The 11,730-nt window shown below is 27.9% G+C and overlaps 1 protein-coding gene across 2 annotated transcripts in view; it reads left to right on the forward strand.

Moving 5' to 3' along the window:
- LOC116774434 (synaptotagmin-10-like) overlaps positions 1–11,065 on the forward strand; it is a 45,036-nt gene extending 33,971 nt beyond the window's left edge. For both annotated transcript variants that reach the window (XM_032667166.2, XM_061524924.1), the window contains exons 5-11: positions 2,970–3,092; positions 3,727–3,881; positions 5,272–5,440; positions 7,171–7,291; positions 7,950–8,121; positions 8,777–8,977; positions 9,366–11,065. In XM_032667166.2, coding sequence (XP_032523057.1) covers positions 2,970–3,092; positions 3,727–3,881; positions 5,272–5,440; positions 7,171–7,291; positions 7,950–8,121; positions 8,777–8,977; positions 9,366–9,369 — 945 coding nt within the window. In that variant the 3' untranslated portion in view covers positions 9,370–11,065. The remainder of the gene's footprint in view (positions 1–2,969; positions 3,093–3,726; positions 3,882–5,271; positions 5,441–7,170; positions 7,292–7,949; positions 8,122–8,776; positions 8,978–9,365) is intronic.
- The last annotated feature ends 665 nt before the right edge of the window (positions 11,066–11,730 follow it).

The raw sequence follows: 11,730 nt of genomic DNA on the forward strand, positions 1-11,730 counted from the left end.
ATCATAGTCATCTTTAAAGTCATTGGTTATCAAAGATATTATAATTTAATCTCATTAAAAGCTTTAATATTTCGTGGGAGTGTTCATGAATATTCTATTTTCGTTTGTTGATAGAAAATATTTAGTTTGAATCCGTCTCAAAACAAGCCAATGGGATGCGTGGGTGTCAGTGTGCGAAAAAGATTCATACGAGGGATCCAAAAGTTATAATTAACTTTTAATTTTCATCGCCACTGTTTTTTTTTTCAATATTAACTAGAATATCTGTAAGTATTTATGTTTGTAGTGTATAATTAAAGTTAGCAAAAATTTAAACCGCATTATAATATTATAAACAGAAATAATTTCTAAGAAGTTATTAATTCGATTGAAATTTTGTTTCAAGGCCATAGCGATTTCCAGGAATTGTATTTAAAATTATGTTTGGCATAATTTTTATACTTATAAAATAGATACTTGCTTTTATTATTTGATCACTAAGTTTCTCAAAGACGATATTGTTTTAAACTGCAACGAATGCAATAATTATTATTTTTTATCAAAGATAAAGGTATGTATTAGTTATATCTATTACAACTCGTCTTAATTTCGTGTCATAAGTATTTCTTTAACATCAGCAGGTTGGGTTAAATAGACAGTATGTTTTTTTTATTTATATTGATGAATCTTCATGAAAAATTTTCATCGTTTTAAGGCTTACAACATTGTCTCTTATTATGTTATAATACCTCAAATCCCTAGCCATTTAATATGTATTATAATAGTGCAGCTGGTACGTCTGTAACTTAGTTTTATTTTCAATGGCTTACCTCTTAAGTGCTTTATACCCGTCTATGAATAGGAGTTATGCGAACATTAAACTCGAGTCTTATAAGTCTAGACTGTATTTCAAATCGCAATTAATAAATTATTTTCACATATACTGTTAATAATAATAATAATAATTGGAAAAGTGGAATACTTTCTAATAGTGAACTAGCGCCATCTGTATATTAGTTGTGATAGTGTTAAATAATGTTATTAATATCACTATATTGTCATTTAAAAGTTCAAAAACCAAACAATTGATTTTATAATTTAAAATTAGAACTATAATTTTTTTTTTTAAATGTTAAATCTTTTATTTTTTATTGGAAACTGTTATGAGGAAAAATCAGCGTCTTTTGTATGATATTGTAACCTATCATCACCTTAAGGTTTTACGATTGAATATTATAATATTCTATGGTCTGGGGATTCTGTTACCAGTTGTGGAGCAATAAATATGGAAGACGAAGTACGGTCTAAATTAATTTCTAAAAATAACTTTAATTCTTTTCTTCTTGCATAAGATAAAAATGAGACTGTTATATAGTTTAAGGTGAGTTAATTAGTCTCCCGGGATAATCATTGTAGAAAATAATTTACTCATTATTTATTCATTTATTAGTACATGTGTCTGTTCCTTAAATAATTTTAAACTTCAGCCATACAAATTTACATAATATTTCTGAACATCTCTAAAGGGATTTTATATTGTTTTGTTACATAAAGAAGATACACGTTTAACAAGTATATTAATTTTAATTAATTTCACATTTACTTAAAAAAAAGTATGGACAATTTTCATGGGGTATCCTTTTACCGCAAATATCAGAAGCGAAAATTAAAAGATTAAGATAATTTAATTTAAATAAACTCTTAATTTAAAATATGCTCATTTTTATACATATATCGTATCTTTAATAATGTTTAAATGCTTTTGTAGCTTTATCATATGAAAGATTTTATTTTATCGCGTCGGTAATGTGTTTGGATTGTTTAAACTATCTCGATGCCTATTTCTTATTTCTTCCATATGATAAAAATCAATTTATGATAAAACAGAATTTTTTTCCAATATTTTTATTCTGTACTCATAATATCAAAAAAAAAAAACGGAAAGTGACATCACATCCGTCAAGACACTTAACAAAATAAACACTCCCTTTTCTTTTTACTTCCATAAACAAAATATAGCCTTAAATTCTTTCAAGCCGATATAATCCGAAACAAACACATGACAGCATGATTTATATTAAGTATATTTTTGATAAGGTTGTAAGTTTATATTAAATCGTATTTTTATTGAATAGCCCACATGAAATCATTATTTCTACGTGCGATTCCGATATGTATTTCTGTTCCAATTAACACAGACCTAGTTATCTATTTATATCATAGAAATTGCAAGGGTTTAAAATTGCAAGGGTTTAGTCATCTAGTTATTTATGCCAATACTCTATACAAATATATTAATGAAAACCACGTAAGTAACAAAAAAATAATCTTATTTTCATATATATGAGAGCGAGGGGATCCTTTTGGGCGTTAAGTACCGATGACAATGGACAGGTTTCCATTTTGAAGCAAAGATAGTTTTACTCAAAATGATACTTGTTTATTTCTAACAAATTCTTAAAATGAGTTTCAAGAATTGTTTAGCAGAGATTCTACCACTGTGGCTACTAAGAGCGACCAATGTAGAATGAATTCAGTACGATTATGCTTGGACTTTTATATGGTAAATTCTGTATTACAATTGTGGGTACGTGAACAAAACTAATCACCTGATGTATTACTAAAATTATTTACATCGGTGAAGTGGGTAATTTGAAAACAATTACAATGAACGAATACACGAAAACGAATATTTTCGAAACGACAAGGCTGTCGGCGCGACATATACATATTTTAAATAATGCTAAGGTTAATTCTATGTTGACGAGTATAATTCATTTTTAATATTTTTTTAATTAATATAATAAAGTTTTTTTTTTACAAAAACACAAATTGTTTATAAAATTATAAGAATAAGATGATGAGGATGCGTATAAGATATACGACTTTTGATACACGGATACCTGAAAATGCTTTGCTGGTTCCATACCGACGTAAATATACTTTTCAGTATCAAGAATAAATCTTTTAATATAATTATTTATCCTCAGCCGGAATTATACAAGAACGAGCTTGTCCGTCAATCTTCTACTGATAGCGGTGAACTTGAATTTTGCGGAAAACTCCACTTCGCTTTGAAGTATGATCAAGAAGTTGAGGCTTTAGTCGTAAAGGTAACGTCATTCTGTTCAAAAAATATTTCAAATAACTTCTAATCCTCAAAATGTATGTAATAATTGCATATTTTTTTAATTAAACATAGATTTATACGCAATTGAAGGAAGACAACACAGAACACAAGTAATCAAAAAAGTACTGTTATGTTATTTAAATAAAAATATCCTCAAACAAAACTGATATCGTCTCTCTTTATAAAATCAAATTTATACTCGTATATAACATTTGGGTTGAATTTGGTAAACTTGGGAGTCTATCGCACATTTACTTTTCCTTATTACTTTAGCCTACATAAGTTTATATTTACGATATCAGTAACGTTTAGAAGTTTTGGTAATGATAGCCCGTAGGTGGTTACGGGTTTCTATTGGTGTCTTGCCCCTGAAGCAGTTTACCTTTCGCAACACATACTACAGGAAAATGGGAAGTAAAGTTAAATACGATCATTGTATATTTAACTTTTATCAAGTTAAGAGAATATCGACAGAAGCAATTTTCTGTTCGTTACTTTTAAATATATTACATTCGTTTCAGCAGTCTGGTGTAATAACAAACTTTTGTTTTCTGATTTTACCTTGTGAAATTAACTAATAAACGTAGAGAAATTTTATATGAGACTTATTATTTTAGATATTCGAAGCTCGGGACTTGCCAATTAAGGACGTGTCTGGGAGTAGCGATCCTTACATCAAGGTGTTCTTGTTACCAGACCGTAAGAAGAAATTCCAGACCAAAGTGCATCGTAAAAATTTGAATCCCGTGTTCAATGAAACTTTCTTGTTTAGGTAAGTAAGATGTGGTTTTTTCATCCCATTAAAATCTCTTTGTATAGAATAGAAATCAAACCCACCCCAATGCAAGTTTTGGTTACTTACAGCGAACAGTTCTTGTTTGTCGCTTTAAAAATATTAGTGTTTTCAACATTATTATTTGAAATCCGGAGAAATTGTGAAATATCAATATATTATTTTAAATATGACAAGTATTTTTGTGCATATTTTTTAAATTAACAGTTAAAAAAGATTTTTTAACTGTCCCGTTTTGTCAATTTAAAAGAACGTTGACTTCACATGTCTTGTGACTCAATCATTAAAAATCTTTATAAGATAACTAAGAGTTGTTATTTAACAGTATTATAATTGGAATATTTAAAAAGAAATAATTTTTATTTTCTCGAATCAGAATAAAAGTGTAGCGTATGTTTTGTAGATAGTATAATACACAAAGTTAAAGGTGAAAGCTATATATATATTTATTATATTGTCAAAATTTGCCTTATACCAAACAATAATTTATAATTATCCTACTAGAGCCGTAATGTTTTTGTTAAAGCACTATAAGAAGGGCAAGGACATTTTAAAAGGAGACAGTTCTTAAGAGTTTTGGTTCTTGTATCTTTAGGGTTGCCACGTGTAACATAAAATATTTCCCTCAATTATAAACTTACATATAAAACGAATAGCCTTTTTAATGCCGACCATGTAATGCAAACGGCTTATTCGGGAAAGGAAAAAGTTCCACAATTACTGGAAACGCTCTGCTCTTTGTGTTTGTTTATCTTTGGTTCTTCTCAGAAAAATAATAGCCGAGAGGTAATAGCTAATTCTACTTTCTGAAAGTACTTTCAATACTTTCACGAGTTGGATCATTAATCTAACGTTGTACCTATATTTCAATGATATTCACTTAATATATTGTTAATTAAATATTTACTATTCATATTTGCATCGAAACGTTTAATAAAAAATACTTTATCACATTTTTCAAAGCATTTTTTAGTTCTAAAGAAATAAAAGCAAGCAGTCTTCTAGCAGAGTTGCTAGATATAATTAATGTCTCAAATCTTTTGAAAGCGAGATTTGCAAGAATTGCATTTCGCTATTAAAACCTACCGAGGGTACTTGGCACAAATATTAATTAAATATTATTCTTATTAGTATTACAAGGTTTCCGATTAACATTTTATAAGATTCCGAGATATAATTCTATGTTATCACATTCATATTTTAAGCGGTAATAAGTTAAGAAACTAGGAATAAATTGTCCGAATTTCATAATGTTTATTAAATTAAGTATCATAGTAATATTATCAAATATTATTAAAATCTATCTATATCATAAGTTGAACTTGTTGGAACCCCTCATAAATGAAATCTTATTTTGTCTTTATCTTAGTGTTGCTTATGAAGAACTCCGTCAGCGCTTTTTACAATTCTCCGTATACGATTTTGATCGCTTCAGTCGTCATGACCTGATTGGACACGTGGTGTTGAAGGGACTCCTTGAGTCAGCTGATTTGCATCAAGAGATTGCTTACACTATGAACATATTGGCGCCACCACAGGTGATTTAATTAATATTCAAATGTTAAAAAAAATTAATTAACTTATTCAATGATTTCATATTGAATGGTAATCATATGTTTGAGAAATATTTGAAAGATCTACTCGGTTTTCAAATGAATAACAACGGATTACTTCGATAGAATTAGATTTTATATCCGCTTTTAATGTCGACCGTCCAGTTTTGCACGTAGTGATTAACTACACACACGCACACGTCCAATGTCAGAGGGACACTTGCAACACACAAATGACAAGTGTCACACTGACATTTGACGTTACAAAATATATTTGTAATTAATAATCTATGGAATCGATTTATACACTAAATAATCGATTCTTACATATTTGTACGTGTTTTTTAAGTACAACGATTTGTTACGATTTTGTTTCGATATTTATTAGATTTTATTAATTTCATTTTGAAAGAGAAATGTTTTTATAAAAAATATGATATAGCTTAAAAATCTTTTCAAACTTGTATATAAAATTTGTCGAGAGCGAAGAGTCGTTCGTATCGATACTGTAAATCAAAAAACCACGTTAGATTTTCATTCAAACAAATGCTTAATAGAACAATGTTAACTTTTTAACTGATAATGTATTTTGCTGAACATAAACATTTATTTAGTCTTTATTAATGAAAAATTAAGTTCGGAGTGAAGTTGGAAGCGTTTATTATTTCTCAAGTACAGTTCAAGGTACTTTCACTGCCAATTTCAGGTGAGCAGATTTTCTTAGAAGTCTGCGTACAAGTTAGCGGGCGTCTTATTTTGTTATAAAAACTTCTCCTGACTAATTTTATTTCCGCAAAATTGTTTTTCCGTCGCTCTAATTGTATGTCCTTATTATTATCTTCTTAATCTAAAATGAGAGGTCTTAAAGTATATTTTTAATGTTTTAAAAATTACGACTAGTCCCAGAAATTCCTAATTTTGATGGCAGTTACTCAAAAAATTTCTAGACTCATTCGATTTTGGTGCCCGAAAAAACAAATCAATATTTTTGTGATATGAATTTAACTTGTTATTACTATGTAATCATAATATTATTTTAATGATTTATGATCAAATCTGTGTCAGATTGACGAAGGCTTAGCCTGTCTTAAATAAGATCCTGGGCTGATTAATGGTTTCTACTTTCTTGTACCTTCATCTCCGTGTGATTTTAATTTCGAGACATATTAATGGCATTAAAATGATTCGCAATTCATACTGATTTCTAGTTCTGGAATTTACATAATTAATGATTTCAATAGTATTAAAATAATATTTGGGACTAAAGTGTTATAATCATAACCAAGTTTCATTGCCTAATTTTAATATCTAAATTTTCTGGTAGTATTAATTACAATACCAAAAGCAAATACATATTTCACGTTTAAATCGAGTAATTTTATTTTCAAATGTACATATATAATATAAACAACTTTAGCGTATATATTTCCATTTGCTCATATAAGAATATAGAATACGAATAAAATAAAAAGAGTACAATTACGCAAGAAGTGTGACAAAGGCAATTTTATCGCCTACAATTTTACTTTGGCAAGCAACTTAAGTCTTAATTAACCTTAGTCCTAAGTCTTATACATGTAATGTTTAAAGAAATACATTAATTGAGTTCACATTTGAAGATTTATTCTATGGCTACCATATAATTTACTTTCTTAAAAAGTACTTCCACACGAGAGTTATTAAATAGTTTTAAATTGTATTATGATTTCATTTAGGAGAAAAAGGACCTGGGAGAGTTGATGCTTTCTCTATGTTACTTGCCGACCGCGGGCCGCCTTACTGTCACTGTTATCAAGGGCAGAAATCTGAAGGCAATGGACATTAATGGATCTTCAGGTAACCCGAGCTTCACATTCTTTTACAATTATTTTAATTTATTTAAGTGAAAGAAAAATACACATAGTGCTCCTATTTACGAGATTCCAATATAATTTTTGTGACATATAAATATAAATGTTGTAAACGTATTTATTTTCTTTCGCTTTGAACTTTTTAAAGTCTTCTACTGACTATTTTAGTTCGATTTTAAACAATTTATAATACTGTCTTAAAAAAATAAAATATTTATCTGTAACCCAAAGTAGTATAGTTTCGTTTAGCTCTGTATTTAATTTTAATTCGAAACATAATACTTGAACATATTGTTCCTATAACCAAGAGCTTTAAAACATTTCTGAATGTAACAGAAAACGTGAATATTTTCTCAAACGAGTGACCAAACTTGCATCACCGTACCATCTCATATTGATCTTTTTAAAATGTAATTTTGGTATGGCCCCGAAGATTTATAAATTATAAAAGACCTTGGAGAGAAACGTCGCGGTATATTAAAAATTTATTAGAAACTTTAATATAAATATAATTCTCATCTACTTTAATAACAAGCTTATAACATTTTATCAAATGAAATCAATTTTAAATTAATTGTCATTTATTTTTTTTAATATAAAAATTATATCAATTAGAAAAGTATATATCAAGTTAATCCGGACAGATCCCTACGTCAAAATATGCCTGAACTGTCAAGGGAAAAGGATAAAGAAGAAGAAAACGACTGTCAAGAAAAATACCCTCAGTCCGGTGTATAATGAGGCATTAGTTTTTGATCTACCCGCCGAAAACGTGTATGACGTCACTCTACTTGTCAAGGTCATCGATTACGATCTGTAAGTAAATATCAGGTTGCAATTTACAGAAGCAAATAATATGCTCTTTGTATTTATTAGCAATTATGCCATCACTTGTTTGTTATTTTATAAGTATTTACAATACATTCGAAAGATGTGAAGATATTTTTATGAAAAATATTAATCCTCAACCTTTTAAGCTCAACAGGTAAATTGAAAAAGTTCCTAAAAGTCACTGCATGAGTGAACATCAAATAGCTTTATGTAACTAAACTCGATCGTCTGCTAGGATTATCCTCTTTTAACGAGAGCTGACCCAGATTAGTTGGAAAATATAATAGACCTTGGGTCTAGCTTTTTTTAAACAGATATATTTGGCATTATATAGTATTTATTATGCGCTGTATAAGGTTAAAAGGTTATAAGTACATTGCAAGTCTTAATAAAGCACAAAATTAGTAAAACAAGCAATTAATGTCCCATAATAATCTTTACAAAACAGTTTGAAGTTATACACATTTACCATTATTGCTTCACTAATTGATATTTGAGAAAAAAATTACATTTTAAATATTAATAAATATCCATCATAATTTTTTCTATATAGCACACATTTTTGAATTATTAAGTTTTTAATAAATTTATCATAAACTATTTACTTTATATTAAAGAAGCCGATTTATTTTAATCTTAGGATTGGTCCAAACGAGCTAATCGGTTGCACGGCAATCGGTTCTTCACTAATCGGAATCGGACGCGATCATTGGCTGGAGATGTTGGATAACGCCAGGAAGCCTGTAGCACAATGGTATCCTCTAAACAAGAGCCCTCCGACAAATATCAATTTACCAGCTAATGAACAACAGAATACACCACTGAGCTGTTTGAACACAAGGTAGTTATAGTTTTGATTGATTTATTCAATTTAATTACAATATCACTATTGTCTATCGTTAAGCTCGCTACACAATATATATGCATTTATATAAGACCTATTGAATGTACAGGTTAGATTAAAGGTAAGCGTGGGTGTTTTGAATAAAGTAATTACACTATTTATTATAGTATATGTATATGATATTTAATAAACAATTGAGGGTTTCTGTTCAATTTCTCCTCATTGATCGTTATATTGTATTTACTTTGGAATATTTGCTAAACACATACATTAAATATAATTCTCACGCTTAATACGTATGTAGCTATGGAAAAAAAGACCTCGATGCTGGATGACATTTTTTATTGTTAAATAATAAATAGATTGAATAGATTTTTTGTTACAGATGAAGGGATAACAGGGACAAGGTATATAGAAACAACAATGTTAGTATCAGTAAAGGATGTTTTAGATACGGTTCTAAAGATGCCAAAGTTTAGTTGTAGATTAATATGTTTAGATTGTTATTCGTGGGATAGTAAATGTTAATTACACAAGAATATATTTTATCTGTTGAAATACTCTTAGAGTATATGTATTCTGTAGATTATGATTGTTTAATATAGAAATATATAATTTGTAGACGTTTCAGTGTTTACGTAGACTTTTCTTAGTTATAAATGTTAGTGTCACATACGTTCATTGATATCTTAACATATGTTTTTACGTCATTTCTTAAATATTTTTTAACACAAATATCTGTAATTAAATAGACAAGATTTATCTCTAAACGCACATTTCAATTCAAGACTTGATCTTATCATGTACATATTAATATTAAGATGTAATAAACATAGCTGTTGTCTTCTATTGTGTAAGTTTTAAATATCGTGAGAGAATAAGTTAAAGAAATATTTATATTTATTCCCATAATATATATACTCTGAATATTATATAATATTATTTTGCAACTTCCATAATTTATGTTCTGTTAGCGAATGTTCCGAACATTCTTTTCGTGTCTGACAATAAGTAGAGAAACTTTCATGCAAGCCCTTATTTTCTTTTAGATTTCAATATTAAAATTATTGTAAATTGTTATTCATGTCTATGTAAGATGAAAATGAAGCTTTAAATTATGGTTAAATTAAATATAAAATATATATAAAAAAAATCTATCAATATGTATCAAGAATAAAGAGAAAATTTGTTTAAGTATTTCTTCAATTAAAATATCCGCTTAGAGTGTTTATATTTGTATAAACTTTTAAAAAAATTCAAGAAAAACCTTTTCGAACTATGTTAAAATGTGTAAAATAGTGATATATATTGAGAATCGAAATAAGGGGTTTCTTATATGACCGCATATTCCATTTGCTGTAGTTTCATTGAAAGATGCTAAAAGGGTTAATGCTTCAGCGATATTTGCTATCCATTAAAAAGGTAATGTTAGTAAAAAGCTAATGGTAACACATTACCCACATATGTAAATAACTAAGACTTTATAATGAAAAATATCTTTTATTTCCCTACTATTTTACATTTTCATTTAGAATGAATGTTACTTTATTTATACAATATAAATGTTAAATAAAAATAACTTATTGCGAGTAATTTTATATAAAATATTATGTATAGACTTTTGCTATGAAACTATGCGTATTTATAAGATGTCCAAATATCTTAAAATATATTATCAATTACTTCTATGATATATATATCTTAGCGGATCATTATTCTTAGGTCATTTGGAGCATTTACTAACTATTTAAAAAAAATGTATTCATTACATATCTTTGAAGGAATTATTTCTTATTCTAAAATACTTTTTTAAGAACAAATGAACAAGAATATACTGTATTGATAAATTTTAAACGTCACGAAGTATATTATATTCTATGACCCTAAATAATTATTGTAAGTAAAACCTTAGATGTGGAACGGCTTTGGAGATTAATGTATTGCTTTCAAAATTTCCACAATAAATTTAATGGTCCGTTCAATGTATTTGAACTATTTATTTTTATATGAGATGTAGTGTATCGTTTAACTGTGAATCTGTACTGTAGTCATACTTCTACTGGTTTATGAAATTAAATGTTGAATTTTTATATAAAATATTTCATTTACACCGTTCCCCCAAAACATGTTTTGATATTAAGCATCATTTTAAAATTTTATTCTATTATAAAAAAACATCTTTTTTACTATATTTCACCTATTATTTGTAACTTCATTGAATTCGCTGTCAGAAATAATATTCTTCAAATACACTTAAGGTTTGCAAACAGACAATGTTATTGCAAAACGTCCGATAGCACTTCAAATAACTTGGTTAAAACAGCCAGTGTTTCATCACACTAATAGACTTTTTCCTTAATATGAATGAAAGCAAGCATGTACCCTGTTTTATATGATATAATGGAGTTGTTACGTGGATTATTGTAAATCAATTGTTTTGTAAATGTAACTCATAGTGAGAATGTTTTAAGTTATAAATTTTATCTTCTGATACAAAACGGTTGACTAGTTTCCGTAACAGTTAAGGTTAATAAAGGTATTATACAATATAATAGTTAGAGAGACTTTTGAACGAAGCCGCTTGTGAAATCCAGCCTGAATCAAAACGTAAATTTTACATCTTCCGTCTTGAATAACATCTAAACAGATTAAGATGGTTTCCATTCAGATAATTCGCAATTTCTACATACATTCGAGTAATTTTTAACTATTTATATTTAGAAATTTCTTTTAAACTGCACGTAAATGAA

This window comes from Danaus plexippus, chromosome 26, assembly GCF_018135715.1.
Source record: "Danaus plexippus chromosome 26, MEX_DaPlex, whole genome shotgun sequence".
Classification (NCBI taxonomy): Eukaryota; Metazoa; Arthropoda; class Insecta; order Lepidoptera; family Nymphalidae; genus Danaus; species Danaus plexippus.